This window comes from Tachyglossus aculeatus, chromosome 2, assembly GCF_015852505.1.
Source record: "Tachyglossus aculeatus isolate mTacAcu1 chromosome 2, mTacAcu1.pri, whole genome shotgun sequence".
In the NCBI taxonomy this organism is placed as follows: Eukaryota; Metazoa; Chordata; class Mammalia; order Monotremata; family Tachyglossidae; genus Tachyglossus; species Tachyglossus aculeatus.
Window position 1 is genome coordinate 47,758,158 of NC_052067.1, and position 25,198 is coordinate 47,783,355.

At 46.8% G+C, this 25,198-nt stretch overlaps 1 protein-coding gene across 1 annotated transcript in view; it reads right to left on the minus strand.

Annotated features, from left to right (window-relative positions):
* TBX20 (T-box transcription factor 20) overlaps positions 1–24,812 on the minus strand; it is a 73,582-nt gene extending 48,770 nt beyond the window's left edge. The window contains exons 1-4 of the mRNA XM_038772608.1: positions 24,616–24,812; positions 18,122–18,386; positions 12,915–13,079; positions 6,485–6,593 (exon numbers count right to left, since the gene is read on the minus strand). Coding sequence (XP_038628536.1) covers positions 6,485–6,593; positions 12,915–13,079; positions 18,122–18,386; positions 24,616–24,742 — 666 coding nt within the window. The 5' untranslated portion in view covers positions 24,743–24,812. The remainder of the gene's footprint in view (positions 1–6,484; positions 6,594–12,914; positions 13,080–18,121; positions 18,387–24,615) is intronic.
* Between the last annotated feature and the right edge of the window lie 386 nt (positions 24,813–25,198).

The window sequence follows — 25,198 nt, forward strand, 5'->3', positions numbered from 1 at the left end:
TTACCCACTACTCCCCTCTCTTAATAATAATAATGGCATTTATTAAGCGCTTACTATGTGCAAAGCACTGTTCTAAGTGCTGGGGAGGTTACAAGGTGATCAGGTTGTCCCACGGGGGGCTCACAGTCTTAACCCCCATTTTACAGATGAGGGAACTTGAGGCACAGAGAAGTGAAGTGACTTATCCAAGGTCACACAGCTGACAATTGGCGGAGCCAGGATTTGAACCCGTGACCTCTGACTCCAAAGCCCGGGCTCTTTCCACTGAGCCATGCTGCTCTCTTCAATCCTCCAACCAAATCATCCATTTATTCCTCACTCTTAATTTTTCCACCTCCATTCCCTCACTCAAATTGTTTTCCTGGCCTGGAATTCCTCTTCTTACAAATTGCACAGACCACAACTGGTCTGTTAATTTGTTAAACACTTACTGTATTGCAAGCACTGTACTCAGCGCTGGGGTAGATACAAGCTAATCAGGTTGGATAAAGTCCATGACTCACATGAGAGCCACCTTCTTAAGACCCATTCTACAGATGAGGTATCTGAGGCACAGAGAAGTTAAGGATTTGCCCAAGGTCATACAGAAAATTGGAGGAACTGGAATTAAAACCCAGGTCCTCCGACTCCCATGCCCCTGGTCTTTCTACTAAGCCATACTGCTTTTCAAAGCCCTCATAAAATCCACCGAGCATTCCCTAATTCCCAATACTTCAAGTCATAGCCACCTCTAGCAGTTTTGTTTTTATTTATTCCCATTCTCAACACTTGCATATATATGTTCATTCAATAGTATTGTCCATTTAGGCTGAATTATATTTGTCTGTCTTTTTCTTTAGAGTGCAATCTCTTTGTGGAGAAGGAATGTGTCTCTTCATTCTGTTGCCCCTTCCCAAGCACTTAGTACAATGCATTGCATCCAGAGTACCCTCAATTAATGCCATTATTACTCCTATTACTACTATTCATTCATTCATTCAATAGTATTTATTGAGCGCTTACTGTGTGCAGAGCACTGTACTAAGCGCTTGGAAAGTATAAGTTGGCAACATATAGAGACGGTCCCTACCCAACAACGGGCTCACAGTCTAGAAGGGGGAGACAGATAACAAAACAAAATGTGTGGACAGGTGTCAAGTCATCAGAATAAATAGAAGTAAAGCTAGATGCACATCATTAACAAAATAAATGCAGTAGTAAATATGTACAAGTAATTGTGGCATTTATAAAGTGCTTATTCTATATCTTATACTTTATTCTTATTCTTATTCTATGTATATACCTGTAATTCTATTTATCTATTTTGATGGTATTGATGCCCGTCTATTTGTTTTGCTTTGTTGTCTGTCTCCCCCTTCTAGACTGTGAGCCCATTGTTGGGTAGGAATTGTCTCTCTCTGTTGCCTAATTGTACTTTCCAAGCTCTTAGTCCAGTGCTCTGCACACAGTAAGAGCTCAGTAAATATGATTGAATGAATATACCAAATACCGTACTAAGCACTGAGTTGATGCAAGATCATTAGACTGGCAACAGTCCTTGCCTCTCATCGAGCTCACAGTCTAATTAGGAGGGAGAACAGGTATTGAATCCCCATTTTACAATTGAGGGAACTGAGGCACAGAGAAGGCAGGTGGCAGAACTGGCATTACAATTCAGATCTTCTGATTCCCAGGCCTGTGCTATTTCCACTAGGCCATGTTGCTTCTCTAGTGCTGCTACAAGTACATTGACTACTACTAAAACTAGTACTACTACTACTACTAATAATAATAATGATGGCATTTATTAAGCACTTACTGTGTGCAAAGCACTGTTCTAAGCACTGGGGAGGTTACAAGGTGATCAGGTTGTCCCACTGGGGGCTCACAGTCTTAATCCCCATTTTACAGATGAGGGAACTGAGGTCCAGAGAAGTGAAGTGACTTGCCCAAAGTCACACAGCTGACAATTGGCGGAGCCGGGATTTGAGCCCCTGACCTCTGACTCCAAAGCCCATGCTCTTTCCACTGAGCCATGCTACTATTACTACTTGTCCTGGTATCGCTAATGATACCAGAGGGCGATCCCCGACCCGTTCGGTCCCCAGAGCGGCCCTAGTTGGGGGGTTTTGGGGTCCCAAGATAAGCACTAGGTAGGAAGGGAGGAAGGACGGGCCCCAGGCCTGATGGGGAGGGAAACGCCAAGGTGGGATCCTTTTGGGATGTCTCTGACCCGGGTGGGAGGGGGGACGGGGGTCTCCAAGAGAGGGAGAACTCTCTTCCCCTTTGCAAAGCCCTACTGAGAGGTTCTCTCCTCCAGGAGCCCTTCCCAGACTGAGCTCCCCACTTTCTCCTCTGTCCCCCTCCCTCCCTCTGCCCTACCCCCACCCTCCCCGTGTACATTTGTACATATTTATTACTCTATTAAATGAAATACTTCTAGACTATGAGCCCACTGTTGGGTAGGGACGTCTCTATATGCTGCCAAATTGTATTTTCCAAGCACTTGGTACGGTGCTCTGCACACAGTAAGCGCTCAATAAATATGACTGAATGAATGAACGAATGTTCATGCTTATCAAGGAAGCATGAGAAGGATGAAGAGATGGTTTGTTTTTATTAGCCTTGTAATCCCTTTATCATAAAGGAGTTGTTTATTTTCCCACCAAACTCCTTACCATTAGCTTTAAAACACTTTAGTCACCTTGCCCCATCCTACTTCAGATCCCTAATCTCCTTTCACAGCCCAGCCCACACATTCTGTTCCTCTAATGCCAGCTTACTCACTATACCCCAATCTCATCTATGGAATCGTCGTCCCCTTTCCCCCATCCTCCCCCTAGCTTGGAACTCCCTCCTTGCCCACATATGCCAGTCCACCACCTTCAAAACAAAATTAAGGTCACGTCTTCTCCCTGAGACCTTATCAGAATAAGCCCTCTTTTCCCTGGCTCACTCTCCCTCTGTATCCCCTATGCATTCAGATCTGTGACCTCTTGACATTTGATATTTGCCCCACCCCAACCGCACAGCACTCATGTACATAACTTTACATTTTTTATTATAAAGTAATTATTCATGTTAACACTTGTCTCCCCCTCTAGACTGTAAGCTCATTATGGGCGGGGAACATCTCTTCTAATTTTATTGTATTGCATTCTCCCAAGCACTTACAACAGGGCTCTGCACATAGTAAGTGCTCAATAAATACCATTGATGATGATGATGGCATTTATTAAGCGCTTACTATGTGCAAAGCACTATTCTAAGTGGTTGAAGTATTGTTTTATTTCTCCAAATTAGTTTGTTTCTCAGTTGTTCCTTCCCTTCTTTCTCTCCTTCCTTCTCAGGAGAGCCTCTAGAGCAGGGGTAGGCATAAGAGCAAAACATTTTGAGTACATGGGGCACAAAGAGTCAATTACCCAATTTAAAAATGCATGAACACAGCTTACTTCATTGTGAATCTAGTGGTTTTGAATGCCTTGTCACCCCTGCACAATGCCAGCTTAGTGGTGTCTAGTCTGGTTTAATGCACACAGGGCTTCCTAGGTTTTGGGGGCCCCCGCGTGACTTCATTACATCACACTGTGTGTGGTGCTATGTAATAACATCATTGAGCCATTTGTCTTTTTCACAAGCCAGAAGAGGAGGGCAGGGCAAAGTAGGGGAAAAGAAGGGAAGGCAAAGAAGAAAAGGGAGAGAGAAAGGAGGAAAGGGCAGGGGAGAGGAGGAAGGAAGAGAGGAAGAGGGGGAGAAATGAGGGAGGATAGTGAAGGGAAGGGCGGGACAAAGATCCAACACCGACAGAGGCTATTCTCTTTCCCCTTCTCTCTTCCTCTCCCTTTTCTTCCTCTCTCTTCACTCCCAAGATGTGAGAAGACAGGGCTGCCTTTAGGGCAATCTCCCTAAAGCCATTGCAGTTGGTGAGTGGCCAGTGGACTCTACTGACCCATCGCTGCCAGGCAGGGAAAGAAAGGGGAGCGAGTCAGTGACAGACAGCCTGGTTGAGGCTCTCTGCTTGGTGTGCGGGTGGATACTGACTCCCAGAAGTCTACGGATCTGGTCATCCACTTTGGGGGTCCTGGATGGGGCTTAGACCATATTCCCCGGCCCTTCGGACAAGGGAATCCTCTCCCTTTTCCACCCGGGGAGGGATTCCTGCCCCTTAATGTAAGGGGAATCCTTCCCCCACCACCCTACCCTGTTTCTGGAGGGTCCAGTGGGCTCAGCTGCCCTGCAGATCTGGGAGGGAAGGAAGGAGCCAGGGGCTGTAGACAACAAGAGCAGGGTGTGGATTAGAGCAAATTAGGAAAGGCCAAGAGTTGAGGGTGGGGAAATTGGTTTGTGGAAGTGTTTGGAAAAATAGCCTATAGACAACATTAATGTCTGGGAAACAGAATCAATTTTGGAAAGACTATTCAGATTTTTACTTGAGGAAACGGGTAAAAACACCATCTTACCAAAGGCGAGATGGACCAACAAATCTGTCCAGGTCACATGCTTAACTGGATCTAGGAGACTCAACACCATATTTCTAAGTACAGACAGAAATTGGAGCACTTGAAAGTAATGAGCACACTTTGGGAATTTCAAATTCCAGGGGCAGTAGTGAACCAGTGAGCAGCATGGCATAGTGGGCAGAGCGTGGGGCTGAGAGTCAGAAGGTCATGGGTTCTAATCCTGCCTCCACCACTTGTCTGCTGTATGACCTTGGGTTAGTCACTTCACTTTTCTGGGCCTCAGTCACCTCATCTGGAAAATGGGGATTGGTATTGTGAGCCCCACATAGGACTGTGTCCAACCCGACTTGCTTGAATCCACCCCAGTGCTTAGTACAGGGCCTTATACATAGTAAACACTTAACAAATACCATATTATGAGAAGCAGCATGGTGCAGTGGCTAGAGCCAAGGCCTGAGAATTAGAAGATCATGGGTTCTAATCCCGGCTCTGCTACTTGTCTGCTATGTGACGCAGGGCAAGTCACTTCACTTCTCTGTGCCTCAATTACCTCCTCTGTAAAATGGGGATTGAGACTTTGAGCCCCAAGTGGGACAGGGACTGTGTCCAATCTGATTTGTTTGTATCCACTCCAGCAATTAGTACAGTGCCTGGCATACAGTAAGCGCTAACAAATACTGGAATTATTATTCACCATCAAGTGAGTGGGATAGACAGGGTAGCCAATTTCTTCACAGTCTAAGGTCGCATTTATAGGAGCAGAAGCAGGATGGAAAAAAAAGAATGGCCACAGACCGTGACCGAAATCACTGTCCCTTAGTTGTTATGCTGAGTAGTTTCAAGGGATTGAGGTTGGGGCTGTTTAGCTGTATAACACCAAACTAGGACTAAACATCCAGACCATCCTGTACTCGGAGCAATCCACGGCGGCTGCGTCATCTGAAACTCCAGCCAGTTTCTGCCTAACAACTCTGTGAAGGCCCCAGTAATCATGGCCGAACAGGAGCCCCCAAATAGGATGATGACCCAATTCAACAGATTGGGCATGTCCTTTCCCCTCCTGAAACCCGCTCCTCCATCAAGTCAAACACATCACAACTCTTTTAAAATTTTAAAACCTCCTGACAGCCTGCCTCCCCAGGAAGTAGTCCCGGATTGAATACCAATACTCCCGGATTGAATATCAAACACCTCAGGTCATGCCATCACAACACTCATTTTAGCACTTAAATTCCGACAGTCATTCTCAGTCCTTATAGAGTGGCTACTTGCTACTCAGCAATTTGTTCAATTATTCATTCTCCCATCCATCTTTCCTTAATCTACCTCCTCTTCCCACTGACTGTAAAAATTTTGTGTCTGAGTGCCTGCCCTCATTAGACTGTAAATTCTTTGAGAGGCCTTCTCCCTCTATTGCACTCACCCAAGCACTTAGTGCAGTGCTCAAAAGACAGCAGCTGTTCAAGAAATAGTAGTGATTGACTCATTTGGGGGAGAGGAGGAAGGAGCTTGGTGTGGGTAGGGAATGCGCCTGTTTATTGCTATATTGTGCTCTCTCAAGCCCTTAGTACAGTGCTCTGCACATAGTAAGCGCTCAATAAATATAATTGAATGAATGCATGAAAGCAGTCAGGATCTCCCAGCCTCACAGGAGATAGACCAGGCCACAGCCCAGCTTCTCCAGGGTAGTGCTTAGAACAGTGCTTGGCACATAGAAAGTGCTTAACAAATACCACAGTTATTATTAATTATTATTCAATCAATCATATTTATCGAGAGTTTTCTGTGTGCAGAGCACAGTACGAAGAGCCTGGGAGACTACACTATAACAGAGTTGATAGATTCATTCCCCATCCACAATGAGCTTACAGTCGGGAGGGAAAGCATTCCCATTACCATCCCTTCTTAGATGGACAGCTCTGGAAAGATGCCATGGAGGGAGGTCTCGGAGAGTGAAAATTCTGCACTGACTCTTCTCGGGGTGAGCAGGGTGCTCAGTGGTTCTGCCCACAGACACACAGTAAGGGAGAGAGCACATAACTCACATGCCCATGTTGATCCAGCTCGTTGTTGGTGAGTTTCACTTTTTCAAAAGACACCATCTGTTTGAGTAACTGCTCTCCTGTAAAGGGAGAATCAGGATGCACGTATAACCTAAGGAAAGGACACAAAAGAAATATTATAGTTAGTTCATCGCTCCATAGCCTGGATCTGTATCCTGTAAGCATCTGATACTCTCCCCACTCAGCCATAGAGCACTTATCTATTCTTTAGTTATTTGTATTAAAGTCTGTCTCTAGACTGTAAGCGTCCTGGGGGAAGGGAACATGCCTACCAACTCTGCTGTACTCTCCAAAGCGCTTAGTAGAATGTTCCACATACAGTAAGAACTCGAGAAAAACATTGACGGATTGATCGATTGATTGATAGCCTAGCCGAAGTATCCTGATTTCATCAGATATTGTGACCACAGGGAGATGGTGAATTTGAAATGCCAGTATATAAGAAAGCTCTTACTAAAGTGATGATAAGAAGGACTAGCCTAAAGGAACATATTTAAAACTATTTAAAGGATTGATTTATTTACTCACGCATTACTAACTGGGAATAAAAGATAGATCATCAAATGAGTTTAGAAATCCACTCAACAAACCAGTCTTTTTCAATGTGAATGTCAGCTAATCAATCAATCAATCAAAAATATTTATTGAGCGCTGGCTGTGTGCAGAGCACTATGCAAAAAGCTTGGGAGAGTACAATACAACAGAGTTGGTAGATGTTCTCTGCCACCGATGACTTTTTTTTGGATGATATATGACATCTCTGTTTTCAAAAGAAAAGAAAGATTACAATTAAGATGGTCTATGGTAAACCCATTTGGGTAAGTAATAAAATTCAGTTTAGACACCCAAAGGATGACTGTAGCATTTAGCTCCAGGTTGAACATCTGGTTGGTGAAAGGACTGGAAGGGAAAAAAAGCCTTAGTAACAGTAATGATAACAATAATAAGAGTAATAATAATAATGATAGTAATAACATTAAATGCTTTCTATGTACCAAGCACTGTACTAAGCACTGGAATAGACACTAGATGGTCAGTGTTCACTGCTGCTGAAGACTGTTAAAAACACATCATCATCGTGACTAATAGAATTTATTAAGCACCTCTGTTGACCACTTGGGAACAGAAAGCAGAAGTTAAAAAAAATTCTAAATAACAGAAGTCTCTGCCTCAAGGATCTAATAAGGTGCACATGATTGGCTTTTCCCATGAGCTAGTGATGGGCTGCTGAATAGGATCATTGCTGAATTGTACTTCCCAAGCACTTAGTACAGTGCTCTACGCACAGTAAGCGCTCAATAATAATAATAATAATAATAATAATGGCATTTATTAAGTGCTTACTATGTGCAAAGCACTGTTCTATGCACTAAAGAGGTTACAAGGTGATCAGGTTGTCCCACGGGGGGCTCGCAGTCTTAACCCCCATTTTACAGATGAGGGAACTGAGGCATAGAGAAGTTAAGTGATTTGCCCAAGGTCACACAGGTGACAGTTGGCGGTCAGGATTTGAACCCATGACCTCTGACTCCAAAGCCCGTGCTCTTTCCACTGAGCTACACTGCTTCTCCAATAAATATGAATGAATGAATGAATGAATGAGTTTCATGTTTGTGCAATTCCCTTCAGGTGAATTTGACATCCCATGAGGAAGATTCCAAAACAGATGCAGTGCTCAGTGGCTGTGCCAACAGAAGCAGTGTGGCCTAATGAGTAGAGCACAGGACTGGAAGTCAAAGGACCTGGTTCTAATCCCGGCTCCACCAGTTCTGTGCTGTGTGACCTTGGGCAAGTCATTTCACTTCTCTGGGACTCAATTCCCTCATCTGCAAAATGGGGGTTTAAGGCTGTGGCCCCCATGTGGGACACGGCCTGTGTCCTACCTGATTAGTTTGTACCTAGCCCGGGGTTTGGAGTCAGAGGTCATGGGTTCAAATCCCAGTTCTGCCACTTGTCAGCTGTGTGACTTTGGGCAAGTCACGTCACTTCTCTGGGCTTCAGCTACCTCATCTGTAAAATGGGGATGAAGACTGTGAGCCCCCCGTGGGACAACCTGATCACCTTGTAAACTCCCCAGCGCATAGAACAGTGCCTTGCACATAATAAGCACTTAATAAATGCCATTATTATTGAGAAGCAGCATGGCTCAGTGGAAAGAGCCCAGGCTTTGGAGTCAGAGGTCATGGGTTCAAATTCCAGCTCTGCCACTTGTCAACTATGTGACTTTGGGCAAGTCACTTCACTTCTCTGTGCCTCAGTTACCTCATCTGTAAAATGGGGGTGAAGACTGTTAACCCCCCCGTGGGACAACCTGATCACTTTGTAACCTCCCCAGTGCTGAGAACAGTGCTTTGCACTTAGTAAGCACTTAATAAATGCCATTATTAATATTATTATTACCTACCCTGGTGCTTAGTACAGTGCACAGCACATAGTAAGCACTTATCAAATGCCATAAAAAAATAGATTTGTGAGGGTCTGAGAGAGTCAGGCTACAGCTTCCAGCAGTGCCAAGGATTTGACACTAAATGTCTCTGCTCCCAGTGGATTAGCAAAATGAAATGTATATTCCATCAGAGCAATCACTCCAGGGCCGGCTGCCTCAATCCGTCCCTCAGCTCGTCCATCACATAGTCCCCGGGGAACTCCCCCTGCATAAAATGGTGGACATTGCCCTGGGTGAGGCTGCAAAAACAGGCACCACAAACTAACCCTCATCTGTTCAAAAGGAAATCGATAAATGGACGGTTCTGAATTTTATGGAATCAATCCATCAGTGGTATTTATTGAGTGCTTACCGTATGCCAAGCCCTGTACTGAGAACTTGGGAGAGTACAATAGAACATGTTCCCTGCAAGGGGCTTTCGGTCTAGAAGGAAGACTACACAAGACTACAGATTTTCATACAGATTTTCATATCTTGTCAACCTCTTGTAACTCTATCTCTGGCCCTCAGAAGCAAATGGAGTGTACACAAATGGGGTAATGAAGAGTGAACTTTGATTTGATCTTTGGGAATTGTGTTGGTTGGTCCCAAGTGCTCATTCCAAAGCTCTAAATACCAGAGACACTCAGTACAGTCCTCTGCACAAGGTAGGAGCTTAATAAATGCTGTCGAAAACAATGAGGCTAAGTATCCCTCATCAGCTACTGGTTACTATTTATCTATAAGTCCATTCCCAGAGGCACATTCAACAAATAAATTAACTACATAATCACTCAATCAATGATATTTATTGAGTTATTACTGTATGCAGAGGACTGTACTATGCACTTGGGGGACTATGTTTCCCGCCCACAAGGAGCTTATGTCTTAGAGACATCAATTGGAAAAGAGTCAGAGAAAATGTTCTATTCAAAAAACCCAGTGCTAGGGTGTTACCATTGCAAATTCCATCACCTAGCAGTAGCAGTGTCCTAAGACAAGAATGTCAAGAAGGGAAAGGGATATAATAGATAGTAGACCTTAAAGAAAGACAAGAAAGACAAGTTTTACACATCAAAATGTATCCGCCACCTGTGCTGATCCTACTGCTGGAGGCACTCAAAAGGGGCTAAAGAGGAGTGTCTCGAAAACACCTTTCTCTTAAACCATTCGACGGCAACAAGACATCGCCTTAAATATTGGCAGCAGGAAGAGAAGGACTTAATTACTTGTGCAAATAAATCTATGAGTGAATATTATTTCAAAATGACATCCCCGGGTGACCGTTGGCTTGAAATGCAGCTTTTCAGAGCTAAAAGTTATTTGTATAAAGAGAGGAAAAATTTGAACGTCTTAGAAGTTGGTGGAAAAGTGGCCCTCCTAAAGCCAGACACTCAGGAATCACGGCCCATCACATTTATGGACATGACAAGTCTGTTGCTCGGGCTCAGAAGTACTCTCCCTCCATTTTAACATTTATATATTTAAGAAAAAAAATTGGTTTACTTCCATTGGTTGCTACTGAAGGGCCCCACGTAAGAGCAATCGTATGGGATAGATCCATAGATGCAATTTCAGGGGCTATCTAAACTAGGAGCACTCGTCCAAAGCATCACTTGATTTATTCTCGGGAAACTGGACTACAGGGCAAACTGAAAGGAGCCTCTACAGAAGTTTATGAGGCTCTTTAAGAACCCTGGTATCCCTCAAGCCTCAAAAGATTGAGCCATTTTTAGTCATTGGTGGTGCATAGAAAGATAAACTAGACCTGAGTAAGACAAAAAATGAATACAAAATCAAACACAGTCCAGTCCTCTAAGTCTGAGGCCTTAAAATTCCTGCAATAGCTTAAGTACATATATTGGTAAAGCATTCCTTTTCCCCAAACAGCAACTGAATAGTAACATAAACAAAAAACGACCCATTTCCATAGTCTTTACTGGCCTTTACATCTATCTTCCTCTCTCTCCAAACAGGATACTTTCAGATAAGAAAAAAATGTTGGAGAGTATAAAAGTTGCGGGGGGCGGGGGGAAGGGGGGACGGGGGGATAGGAGGAGAGGGGCAAATGGCTAGTTATAATTGCATTCAAACATTGTAAAAAAATGCAATTTAAACTCGCGGATAACTTTTAGCCTGCGTGCCCAAAAAGGCAAATTGTATCAGCTTTCAAACCTAGAGAGAACCAGGGAAAGAGGCCTGCTGGTAGGGTGGGTTGGTAATAAAAGGGTCCGGGGACAAGTCACTTTTTGGGTTTGCCCCACGGAGAGGGGACTTCTTTATCAAAACCATTTAGCGATGATTTCCTCTCCTCATCACTTAGTATTTGTTGGGCAGTGCTTACTACAGTGCTCTGCACACAATAAGCACTCAATAAATACCAATGAATACATGAGGATTGGAAAAGCTCCTACAGCCGGTATAAACTGGGCTTTTCATTTTTCATAAAGTCTCAGGGTCCCATGGGCTTAATAAAATAATGTTATTAATGTCTGTCTCCCCCTGGAGACTGTAAGCTCGTGTGAGCAGGGAACATGTCTATCAACTCTGTTGTATTGAATTCTCCCAAGCGCTTATTGCAGTGCTCTACCCATAGTGAGTACTCGATAAATACAATTGATTGACTGATTGATCAAAGCAATTAGCTTTGCAGGCCTTACCATGCTAAATGAATGTAATTCAGAGACCAAGAAAATGACAGTCTCAGGCCTGGATCTTGCCCTGGTTCATCTGAGGAATAAACTAAGGAAAGAGGCAAGACTACAACCCACAAGCCCCCATACCCTCTTATCTCTCTAGGCAAAATCTGAGGTGATTCATTTAACTTGTTGAAGAAAAACTTGATTAAGAATAATCTCCACCACTCTCCACTCCAAGCCTTAGATGAATGCTAGCCATCAAGGGTATTTATTAAGCCCCTTCCTGTGTGTTTTCCTCCCTAGGCATGGGAGGATTGTCCTGAAGGTATGAGAGGGCTATCCCTTAGGGGTCAGAGTAGGGTCTTATCTTTTTCCTCTTTATCGGCCCACAGCATCTAGAGCAGGCAGACACGTGCTCACAAGGGAGATGTGCAATGCAATAATGGTCCCAACAATTTGGACTTTCTTCCCTCCTTAAACAGAGGTTTAGGTTTCAAAGAAGGCATGGGATTGGTCTCTAAAAAGTCCCACGTCACTATTTTCCCTTTTCCTACTGTCTCTTTCACCGGTGTATTGTGTTGCCCAGCAGTTACCATGGCTACATCTTAGGAAGATTCCATGCCCATCAAAAAACTTTCTTGGAAAAAACTCCAGGGAAAATTAATCCAAAAGGTCCTCAGTGGGCCAAATTTCCTGTAACAGGAAATTGGCTTAAAGGTAGATTGTGTCCATCTCTGGAATTATTTATGAAAGCAGTATCTCTTTTTTAAAAAAAAGTCTTCAAAAAAACTAAACATGGTCTCTACATGAAGATTTTATTGTAGACATCATGGCTTGCCTTATACTTTTTCTGTGGGTCCTGCTATATTGGGAAGGAAATGTGTCTACCAACTCTGTTATTATTGTACTCTCTCAAGCTCTTAGTACAGCGCTCTGTACCCAGTAAGCGCCCAGTAAATACCACTGATGGATCTATGCACGGCACAACATAATTAACCAGTTCAGTAAGTTAAACGGTCCAGTTCAAATGTTAGCAAACTTTTGTGATTGACTTAGAAACTTGCCCCTGTGTAGTTTCCAATGAAAGTGGCCCGGGCTGCACATTATCGAGCATTAGAAATAGGGTTGTCTGGAATCATTTTGCAGCATTTGGGAGACTGCTGAAACAATACCTTTGGAACAAAAGGGAAGGTCTGGCAAGCACTCAATACTTTCGGTACCTTGGCATATTCTCCCACCCCTGGTCCTAAAAGTGGCCCGGCCTCAAATTCCAGCCTGTGACAGAGGGCGACATCCAGAAAATGTCACCGTTCGGTGACCTCTTGGCAATGAAGGGACAAAAACAAACCTGGCTGGAAGAGGAGGATCCGCCTTTCCGGCTACCAACCAGGAGGAGCGGTGGTAAGCATAACGGTATCTCTTGCTGTCCACAGGGACGATATCCATCAGGACGATGTACTTGGCTTCGGGATCCACTCCCGAAAAGGAAACCCGGATGGTGGGAAACATCCTCCTGAAATGGAGAGATCAGAACGATTGACGCACTTGATCCGGAGCTGAGAAGGGGATTTCTGAAGTGATCCCTCAAAAGTAGAAAACAATCCAGGATCCCCATTCCCTTTATGCCCACCTAAAATATACCAAGCTTTGATCCAGGAGATCCCCCCAGTCACCACTCTCCACTCCAAGCCTCAAATGGATGCTGGCCTTCAACGGTATTTATTAATAAATAATAAATAAATTTATTAATAAATAAATAATAAATAAAGGGCTTAAGCCCTTCCTGAGTGCTTTTCTCCCTAGGCATGGGAGGATCGTCCTGAAGGTATGAGAGGGCTATCCCTTAGGGGTCAGATCTACGTGCTCTAGGTGTCAGAGGTCCACTTAGTTTAGGGAGACATACTCCCTAGTGTGAGCAGTGATATAGCTGTTTATTTTTTTCAAAGGTATTTGTTAAGCCAGGCACTGAAGTAATCTCTGGGATAAATCCAGGTTGGACAAAGTCTATGTCCTACATGGAGCTCATAGTCTTACTCCCCATTTTACCGATGAGGGAACCGAGAAGTTTAGTGATTTGCCCAAGGTCACACAGCAGAGAGGCAGCAGAGTAGGGATTAGAACCCATTTCCTCTAGCTTCCAGGCCTGTGCTCTCTCCTCTAGGCCATGCTGCTTCTCATCTGTTACATGGTGTCCTTCATACTGCCTCTTCTCTCTCCAGCTTAGACTGTGAGCCCAATGAGAGACAGGGTCTGTATCAAACCTGATTATCTTGTATCTACCCCAGTGCTTACTTGACACATTGCAAGCAGTTTATAAATAGCACTATTGCTATTATCATTATCTACTTATGTACATAGCTGTAACTTTTTTATTTATTTTAATGTCTGTCTCCCCCTCTAGGCTGTGAACTCCTTGTGGGCAGTCAAGGTGTCAACCAACTCTACAGTATTGTAATAATAATAATGGCATTTGTTAAGAGCTTACTATGTGCGAAGCACTGTTCTAAGCACTGGGGGGGATACAAGGTAATCAGGTTGTCCCACATGGGCTCACAGTCTTAATCCCCATTTTACAGATGAAGTAACTGAGGCACAAAGAAGTTAAGTGACTTGCCCAAAGTCACACAGCTGACAAGTGGCAGAGCCGGGATTAGAACCCATGACCTCAGACTCCCAAGCCCATGCTCTTTCCACTGAGCCATGCTGCTTCTTGTACTTTCCCAAGCACTTAGTACAGTGCTCTGTACACAGTAGGCACCCAATAAATACCACTGATTGATTGATTATTAGTAAGTACTCAAAACCTAGAAAAATCCAGGCCAACGGGAGTCCTGGAACAGTTTGCAAACGACAACATGGGGCAGTCAGCATTGGCTGGCCTTGGGTGGGACTGTCATCTGTAAGGGAAGCCAGGGAGAGTTAGTTCGGCCTTTCCCCACCCAGTTCCGACCCTCCAGCTGGGCCGGATCAATCAATCAATTCAGCAGCCTGTCCACCTGCTCTCGTGGTCTAACTGCCTGTCTGCACTAAAAGCCCACCTGCCTGCTCTCATGGTCTAATTGCCCACCTGTGCTAACTGCCCATCCACCCTCTGCTTGGCAGAGGCCATTGACACGGATGCAGATTGGCTGCAGGAGGGGATCAGGAAGAGGAGGGCACCTCAAACATGCCTCCACACACATGTGGGGCTGATCACCAGTCCAGGGGGAAAGAGAGGGATCCTCTCACCTCGACATGACCATCTACGCTCCCTCTTCACCCCTACTCCCAGCGTGGCTCAGTGGAAAGAGCCCGGGCTTTGGAGTCAGAGGTCAAGGGTTCAAATCCCAGCTCCGCCAATTGTCAGCTGTGTGACTTTGGGCAAGTCACTTCACTTCTCTGGGCCTCAGTTCCCTAATCTGGAAAATGGGGATTAAAACTGTGAGCCCCCATGGGACAACCTGATCACCTTGTAACCTCCCCAGCACTTAAAACAGTGCTTTGCACATAGTAAGTGCTTAACAAATACCACCATTATTATTATTATTATTATTACTCCTCACAGCCACCCTGGCTGCCCGCCCACCCATCTCTTAAAGATCTGGGGCTAGAAGGACTGGGAAGGTGTTATAGAAGGGTAGACCTTGAACTTTCCAATCTATGCTACAGAGGAGTTCTGATCAGGGTGACCAATAGCTGCTCCCTTTCTTCCCCTTCCCCTCTTCCCCCTCCTGCCTCCTTATTCCTTCCCTACCTCTCCCCACCCTTCTGGGAGTGATTGCTGCAGGCATTTCTTTTAAATAATAATAATAATAATGGCATTTAGGTGCTTACTATGTGCAAAGCACTGTTCTAAGCACCAGGAAGGTTACAAGGTGATCAGATTGTCCCACGGGGGGCTCACAGTCTTCATCCCCATTTTACAGATGAGGTCACCAAGGCCCAGAGAAGTGAAGTGACTTGCCCAAAGTCACACAGCTGACAGTTGGCAGAGCAGGGATTTGAACTCATGACCTCTGACTCCACAGCCCCTGCTCTTTCCACTGAGCCACGCTGCTTCTCTAAAATAATAATAATAATATGTTTTACACGGTGCTTTCACATTACTAATTTAATTTTATTTATGCAATCTCCCTGTGGGTTATTACAATTCTCATTCTAATAATAATTAACAATTATATTTGTTAACTGCTTACTACATGCCAGGCATTGTACTAAATGCTGGGGCGGATACAAGCAAATCAGGTCGGACACAGTCCCTGCCCCGCCTAGGCGGTCTTAATCCCCATTTTACAGATGAGGTAACTGAGGCCCAGAGAAGTGAAGTGACTTGCCCAGGGTCACACAGCAGACAAGTGGCAGAGCTGGGATTAGAACCCATGAACTTCCAACTCCCAGGCAGGGGCTCTATCCACTACCCCATATTGCTTCCCACTACACCATACAGATGAGGAAGCTGAGTCACAGAGAGGTAAAGGGACTCAGCCAAGATCACACAGCAGACCAGTGTGGGCAGAAACAAGGGGTAAGGGGTAAGGTAAGCGCTTAGCACAGTGCTCTGCACACAGTAAGTGCTCAATAAATGCGACTGAATGAATGAAGGTGCCCTGAATTTCCCTTCCCTCCAACATCTTAGACTGGGGAGGGGGGCTCACACCAGCTGGGCTGGATAGGGGGGCCAGACCTGGGTGTTGCCCCCTTCAACTTGGCTCCAGGACAGTTGTGGGGGTTGTGGGGGGGGTGAACCCCTCCTTTTCTCTCCTCTCACTCCCCTGCCCCACCTTTCCTGGCCCCAATAATAATAATAATAATAATAATAATAGCATTTATTAAGCATTTACTATGTGCAAACCACTGTTCTAAACACTGGGGAGGTTACAAGGTGATCAGATTGTCCCACGTGGGGCTCACAGTCTTAACCCCCATTTTACAGATGAGGTAACTGAGGCCCAGAGAAGTTTAAGTGACTTGCCCAAAGTCACACAGCTGACAATTGGCAGAGCCGGGGTTTGAGCCCACGAACTCTGACTCTAAAGCCCGTGCTCTTTCAAGTGAGCCACGCTGCTTCCCAATCTGTCTGTTTCTGTCTCTTCTCTCTCAGAGATTAGAATCCGTGTATGAATGGGAGGGAGCTTCAAGGGGGACTTTGCGTGTAACTGCGTGTGTTTGTGTGTGCCTCTGTGGGCCTGTGTCTTTGTGTACACGCCCGTGGATCTTTTATGGGTGTGTGCGTGTGTTGTGTGTGTGTTTCCATCGGGAGAGGCGAAGCCACAGAAAGCCGAGCCTGTCCCTATCATGTCCGAAGTGGAAAAGGGGACTCGGCTGCCTCTTAGGAGACCCTCCGCCCCGATTCATTCATTCATTCATTCAGTCGTATTTATTGAGCGCTTACTGTGTGCACAGCATTGTACTAAGCGCTTGGGAAGTCCAAGTTGGCAACATATAGAGACGGTCCCTACCCAACAACGGGCTCACAGTCTAGAAGGGGGAGACAGACAACAAAACAAAACAAGTGGACGGGCGTCAAGTTGTCAGAGCAAATGGAATTAAAGCTAAATGCACAGCATTAACAAAATACATAGAATAGTGACTATGTACAAGTAAAATAGAGTAATAAATCTGTACAAACATATATACAGGTGCTGTGGGTAAGGGCTTAGTCCAGCACACAGTAAGCGCTCAATAAAGACGATTGAATGAATCAAACCCAGGTTCGACAGCTGTTTCAGAATTTGGGTCCCGGAGGCTGGGTCATTCATTCATTCAATCGTATTTATCGAGCACTTACTGTGTGCAGAGCACTGTACTAAGCGCTTGAGAAGTACAAGTTGGCAACGTGTAGAGACAGTCCCAACCCAACAACGGGCTCCCAGTCTAGAAGGGGGAGACAGACAACAAAACAAAACAAGTGGACGGGCGTCAAGGCGTCAGAACAAATGGAATTAAAGATCAATGCACAGGATTAACAAAATAAATAGAATAGTGACTACGTACAAGTAAAATAGAGTAATAAATCTGTACAAATATATATACAGGTGCTGTGTCCAGCACACAGTAAGTGCTCAATAAAGACGATTGTATGAATCAAACCCAGGTTCGACGGCTGTTTCAGAATTTGGGTCCCCGAGGCTGGGTCATTCATTCATTCAATCGTATTTATCGAGCACTTACTGTGTGCAGAGCACTGTACTAAGCGCTTGGGAAGTCCAAGTTGGCAACATCTAGGCGGTCCCGACCCAACAGTCTAGAAGGAGAAGCAGCGTGGCTCAGTGGAAAGAGCCCGGGCTTTGGAGTCAGTGGTCATGGGTTCAAATCCCGGCTCCGCCACTTGTCAGCTGACTTTGGGCAAGTCACTTCACTTCTCTGGGCCTCAGTTTCCTCATCTGGAAAATGGGGATGAAGACTGTGAGCCCCGTGTGGGACAACCTGATCCCCCCAGTGCTTAGGACAGTGGTTTGCACATTGTAAGCGCTTAATAAATGCCATTATTATTAAGGGGGGAGACAGAGAAGAAAATGTAAATGTAAATTGCAGTCCCCTTCGGCTCCCCGCGCCCCTGTGGCCCCGAGGCCTTACCTCCCGGACTTGGTGATGATCATCTCGGTGCCCAGCTCGTGAAACTTGTCCCACAGGTCCTTGGTCTCCAGGCTGCAGCCGATCCGGGCCATCTCCTCGCTGGGCACGGCGGGGGCGGCGGGGATCAGGGGCTCGGTGCGGGGCGCGGCGGGGCTGCTGCCCCCTGCTCCGCTGGCCGGGACCCCCGGGACCCCCGGGCCGCCGAAGTCCAGGCCGGACAGGTCGCCCAGGGGCTGGGCGCAGGAGGATTTCTCCACGAATTGTTCTGGGAACGGGGGAATAATAATAATAATCAACAATAATGCCATTTCTAGACTGTGTGCCGTTGTGTCTCTATATGTAGCCGACTGGTACTTCCCAAGCGCTCTGCACACAGCAAGCGCTCAATCAATTAATCAAACAATTGATTAATCAATTCAATAATTCATTAATTATTAATAATTATTAATAATTAATTAATTAATAAATGATTAATTCAATTGATCAATCAATTCAATAATAACAAATGCTATTTCTAGACTGGGAGCCCGTTGTGTCTCTATATGTAGCCGACTGGTACTTCCCAAGCGCTCTGCACACAGCAAGGGCTCAATAAATACGATTGAATGAATGGATCAATCAATCAATCAATCAATCAATCGTATTTATTGAGCGCTTACTATGTGCAGAGCACTGTACTAAGCGCTTGGGAAGTACAAATTGGCAACACATAGAGACAGTCCCTACCCAACAGTGGGCTCACAGTCTAAAAGGGGGAGACAGAGAACAGAACCAAACATACCAACAAAATAAAATAAATAGGATAGAAATGTACAAGTAAAATAAATAAATAAATAACTAAATAGAGTAATAAATATGTACAACCATATATACATATATACAGGTGCTGTGGGGAAGGGAAGGAGGTAAGATGGGGGATGGAGAGGGGGACGAGGGGGAGAGGAAGGAAGGGGCTCAGTCTGGGAAGGCCTCCTAATCAATCAATTGTATTTATTGAGCGCTTCCTGTGTGCAGAGCACCGTACTAAGCGCTTGGGAAGTACAAGTCGGCAACACATAGAGGCGGTCCCTACCCAACAGCGGGCTCACGGCCTAGAAGGGGGAGACAGACAACAAAACAAAACATGCGGACAGGTGTCAAGTCATCGGAATAAATAGACATAAAGGTAGATGCACATCATTAACAAAATAAATAGAATAGTAAATACGTACAAGTAAAATCAATGGAGTAATAAATCTGTACAAGCATCTATGTTGCCAACTTGTACTTCCCAAGCGCTTAGTACAGTGCTCTGCACACAGTAAGCGCTCAATAAATACGATTGAATGAATGAATATACAGCAGGTTGGACGTAGTCCCCGTCCCACATAGGGCTCACAATCATATTGGTTAAGCGTTTACTATGTGCCAAGCACTGTTCTACTGTTTTAGACTGTTTTAGACTGTGGGCCCACTGTTGGGTAGGGACTGTCTCTATATGTTGCCAATTTGTACTTCCCAAGCGCTTAGTACAGTGCTCTGCACATAGTAAGCGCTCAATAAATACGATTGATGATGATGATGATGTTCTAAGCGCGGAGAAAGAGGGAAACAGCGCTCAGAGACCGGCCGAGCCGCAGGAACCCCCCCCATCCCCCAATCGGGGCCACACCTCCCTCTAATTTGTATGATTATTGAAGCAGCGTGGCTCAGTGGAAAGAGCACGGGCTTGGGAGTCAGAGGTCATGGGTTCAAATCCTGGCTCCGCCAATTGTCACCTGTGTGACTTTGGGTAAGTCGCCTCACTTCTCTGGGCCTCCGTTCCCTCATCTGGAAAATGGGGAATAAGACGGAGCCCCACGTGGGGCCTGATCACCCTGCATCCTCCCCAGCTCTTAGAACAGTGCTTTGCACATAGTAAGCGCTTAACAAAAACCATTATTATTATTTTTTTTCCTGAGCGCTTACTACGTGCTGGGCGCCGTACTGAACGCGCTGCGGTGGCTACAAGCAAGGCGGGTTGGACCCCACTCCCCGTCCGACGCGGGGGCTCACAGTCTCAATCCCCATTTTACAAGTGAGGGAACTGAGGCCGGGAGAAGCGAAGGGGCTTGCCCAAGGTCATACGGCGGACACGTGATTAGAACCCACGACCCTCTGTCTCCCAGGCCCCTGTGGCGTAGCCACCACGCCACGCTGCTTCTCGACCGTTTGTGGGCAGGGATGAGTCGTCCTCATCGTACAGTGCTCTGCACACAGGAAGCGCTCAATAAATACGATTTAAAAAAAAACAACACTGGTGGGCCCGGGTGGGGTGAGCGCGGGGTGGGGAGATAGGCTTGTGATGGGGTGGGGACGGTGGGGGTGCGGGGATGGAGAGATGGGGGGGGTGTACAGTCACTCTAGAGTGTAAGGTCGTTGCGGGCAGGAAATGCGCCTTTTATTCTTGTATTTTACTCTCCCGAGTGCTCAGTACAGTGCTCTGCACATAGTAAGCGCTCAAAGCCCTACTGAGAGCTCACCTCTTCCAGGAGGCCTTCCCAGACTGAGCCCCCTTTTTCCTCTCCTCCTCCCCATCCCTACTCTGCCCTACCTCCTTCCCCTCCCAACAACACTTGTACATGTTTGTACAGGTTTATTACTACTTTTATTTTACTTGTACATTTTTCCTATTCTATTGCTTTTGTTAATGAGGGGCCTACAGCTATAATTCTATTTGTTCTGACGATTTTGACACCTGTCTCCATGTTTTGTTTTGTTGTCTGTCTCCCCCTTCTAGACTGTGAGCCCGTTGTTGGGTAGGGACCGTCTCTATATGTTGCCGCCTTGTACTTCCCAAGCGCTTAGTACAGTGCTCTTAAGCGCTCAGTAAATACGATCGAATGAATGAATAAATAAATTCGACTGAATGAACGAATGAATGGGGAGACGGGGGTGAGCGGGGATGGAGAGATGGGGGTGTGCGGGGATGGGAATGTGCGGGGATGGAGAAATGGGAATGTGCGGGGATGGAGAAATGGGAATGTGCGGGGATGGGAAGATGGAAATGTGCGGGGATGGAGAGATGGGAATTCGTACGGGGATTTAGAGATGGAGGGTGTGGGGTTGGAGAAATGGGGGTGTGCAGAGATGGGGAGATGTGAGGGTGTGGGGATGGAGAGTGGGGGTGTGCAGGGATGGGAAAATGGGGATGTGCGGGGATGGGGAGACGGGAGCGTGTAGGAACGGGCAGTTGGAAAGAGTGGACGGGAAGCACCCCCAGCGCTGCTTCCCGTTTCTTTCTCCCGGTAACGAAATTGGGAAGCCGTTCAGGTGAGGAGTCGGGCAACCCGGTGCGGTGCCTTGCTCGGATCGGGGAGAATTTCCTTTCTCCCGAAACCAATGAAATAGACGAGGCGGTTTCAGCGCTTCCAAGCCAGGACTGATCCCGCCCGGCCCCGCCGCCCAGACGCGCAGGTGGGGAGAAAAGAGTCGGGGGGTCTGGTGATGCCAACGGTGGTACGGGGGGCTCAGGCTAGAACACCCTGCCTTCTAAGATTTTTCCCTCTTCATCAAGCAGAAACTCCTTCTCATCGACTTCAAAGCTCTTTCTCCATTTTTATATTGTCTCTCTTTACCTGATGTCTGCCAGTTTCCATTCCCTTCTACTCCCCAAGACACTTTCTGATTGTACATCACTCTTGACTCTCCTCAGACTCCTTGCTCTCAAGCGCTTAGGACAGTGCTCTGCACACAGTAGGCGCTCAATAAATACGATTGAATGAATCTGGAAAGTTAAGCGCCCATAGGAGACGCCCGGGACCCGGCCTTGCCACGGAAAGCAGGGAGTTAGGGGATTTGGAGAATTTTCCAGCTCAACGAAAAGGAGCCGAGCCGAGCTGGGGGTCTTCAGGGACCTCGCCCCTCCACACAGCGCGGGCTACAGGGGCTACCGCTCAGCACGCCCCGAGCCCTCCCCTCTCTGGACCGAATTGGGCGACTTCATTCCCAAAACTTCACTTTTCCTCCCAGGGAGAGGAGGACGCTGCCCGGCCCACTCCAAGCCGGGCGTTGGCCACAGAGTCGGGCCGGACCGGGAAGAGGAAAGCCGGTCGCCTTCGGGCCCTGTCGGCCTAGTTCGCCAATTTGCCAGGCTCGAGATTAGGCAGGAAAGAAAGCAGGAAGGAAAACTAGTATGAAAGCGAAAAAGAAAGAACGAAAAACAAAAACAAACAAAAAAAAGAGAAACGGAGAAAGAGGGGGAGAAAGAAGGCGAGATGGAAACAAGAGAGGAAAGAAAAACGTGGGAGAAGAGAAAAAAGGTGAAAGAAATAAAGGAGGCGAGAGAAAAAAATAATGAGGACGGTCAGAAATATGAAGAAGAAATACAGAAAAGGTGAAGGAAGAAAAAACTCTAGGAAGAAATACAGGAAGTATGCAAGAAATGCCAAGTAGATAAAGAAGGAAAGAAATAGTAAAGAGAGAGGAAGAAAGAAAGGAGATGAGAGAAAATTTACAGGAAAACATTAAAGAAGAGAAAAAGGAAAAACTAAAGGAGGAAAAAGGTAGGGAAAAAACACAGATTTTTGTCGTTGGTAACTAGGAAACAGTTGGTTCTGCAGAGGGGAGAGTTCCCCAGGAAATATGTCGGGCAGGCTGGCGCTGTCTTAACAAACCCCAATTGTGGCCGGACGGGTGGGGCGGGGGTCTGGGAAACGCCATCCCGGACTTGGCCGATTCGGAAGCCCCCGGTTTTCCATGAGCGGAAAAGGTGGTTAAATAAGCGCTGTAACGAAAAGTCGAGGAACTTCCCCAAGAGGTCCTTGTTTAAAGTCCCCACGAGGTCGGTGGGAAGCCGGGACTGGACCCAGGCCGGCCGGGTTGGACTGGCCTGGGAATTAGCCGTGGGGTCGGGGCTGGGCTGGGGAGCAGCCGGGAAAAGGGTTTCCGAGAGAGAAACGCGTTGTTTTCCAACGAAGCCCAACACACGGGCATCGCGTCGGCCTTGGGAATTTATTTCCAGAAACAGCGGAAACACGAGCGGACGAAGTGTCGCTCGTGTTCAGTCCGTATCGGGGCCCGAATCAATCAATCAATCAGTCGTATTTATTGAGCGCTTACCGTGTGCAGAGCACTGTGCTAAGCGCTTGGGAAGTCCAAGTTGGCAACATATAGAGACGGTCCCTACCCGACTGCGGGCTCACAGTCTAAAAGATGGAACGATCGCAGGTCCCGAGAGCTGTCCGGATGGATGGATGGATGGATGGGTGGATGGATGGATGGATGGTTGGATGGATGGACGGACAGATGGGATGGACGGACGGATGGATGGGTGGGTGGAGGGACGGATGGATGTGGATGGGTGAAACCCCCCTTTTAGACTGTGAGCCCGCTGTTGGGTAGGGACCGTCTCTATATGTTGCCAATTTGTACTTCCCAAGCGCTTAGTACAGTGCTCTGCACGCAGTAAGCGCTCAATAAATACGATTGATGATGATGGTGATGAAATGACGGAAAACAGGCCAGACGCGTGATGGCCCTCCCCTGCCGCTGTCAATCAATCAATCAATCAATCGTATTTATTGAGCGCTGGAGAGCACTGTACTAAGCGCTTGGCAAGTTGGCAACGTATAGAGACAGTCCCTACCCACCAGTGGGCTCACAGTCTAGAAGGGGGAGACAGAGAACAAAACCAAACATACTAACAATCAATCAATCCATCAATCGTATTTATTAAGCGCTTACTGCGTGCAGAGCACTGTACTAAGCGCTTGGCAAGTTGGCAACGTATAGAGACAGTCCCTACCCACCAGCGGGCTCACAGTCTAGAAGGGGGAGACAGAGAACAAAACCATAGTAACAATCAATCAATCGTATTTATTAAGCGCTTACTGCGTGCAGAGCACTGTACTAAGCGCTTGGGAAGTACAAGTTGGCAACGTATAGAGACAGCCCCTACCCACCAGTGGGCTCACAGTCTACAAGGGTCTACAGTCTACATATTTATTACTCTATTTATTTATTTATTTATTTATTTTACTTGTACATTTCTATCCTACTTATTTTATTTCGTTGGTATGTTTGGTTCTGTTCTCTGTCTCCCCCTTTTAGACTGTGAGCCCACTGTTGGGTAGGGACTGTCTCTATGTGATGCCAATTTGTACTTCCCAAGCGCTTAGTACAGTGCTCTGCACATAGTAAGCGCTCAATAAATACGATTGATTGATTGATTGATTGATACAAGGGAGAGACAGAGAACAAAACCAAACATACTAACAATCAATTAATCAATCGTATTTATTAAGCGCTTACTGCGTGCAGAGCACTGTACTAAGCGCTTGGCAACGTATAGAGACAGCCCCTACCCACCAGTGGGCTCACAGTCTAGAAGGGGGAGACAGAGAACCAAACCAAACGTACTAACAAAGTAAACTAAATGGGATAGATACGGACAAGTACAATAAATAGAGTAGTAAATCCGGACAAACATATATACAAGCCCAGGCTGGGAGGCCGGACAGGCAGCCGCCGCTTACCCAGGGGTTTGATGGTGCTGTCGGGGGTCTCCTTGTCCCTGGGGCCGCCGCTGGCCATGAGAGAGGCGATGGAGAAGGCGTTGGCCCGGGAGGACAGCTGGGGCTTGGGCGACGCCGTGTACTCCATGGCCCGGGGGGGAGAAGGCCGGCCGCTCGGAGCCGTCGTGGCCGCCCCGGCCCCGCGGGGCGTCCAGAGCGGGGACGGAGGGGACCCACACTGCGCCCGCCCGCCCCTCTCCGGCCCCTTAATTGCCCGAGACCCCTGCGGCCCAGCCAGTCACAGCCGGGCCACGTCACCGCTTCCCTCTCCCCTCCGGGGGCCCGGCCTGGGCCTTTAAATCTCCCCCGGCCCCCTCCTCCCGCCCTGTCCTGACGGGCCCCAGATAAACAGGGAAGGGCCCCCGCCTTCGGGGGAGCCCAACCGGGAATCTGGAGAGGACGAGGATGTTATCTGCGGGATTAGGTCTCTCTGTCTCCCCCTCCCCATCCCCCGGAGGCTCGGAGCCCGGCGGCGGGGCTCAGTGGAAATAATAATAATAATGGCATTTATTAAGCGCTTACTATAATAATAATAATAATAATA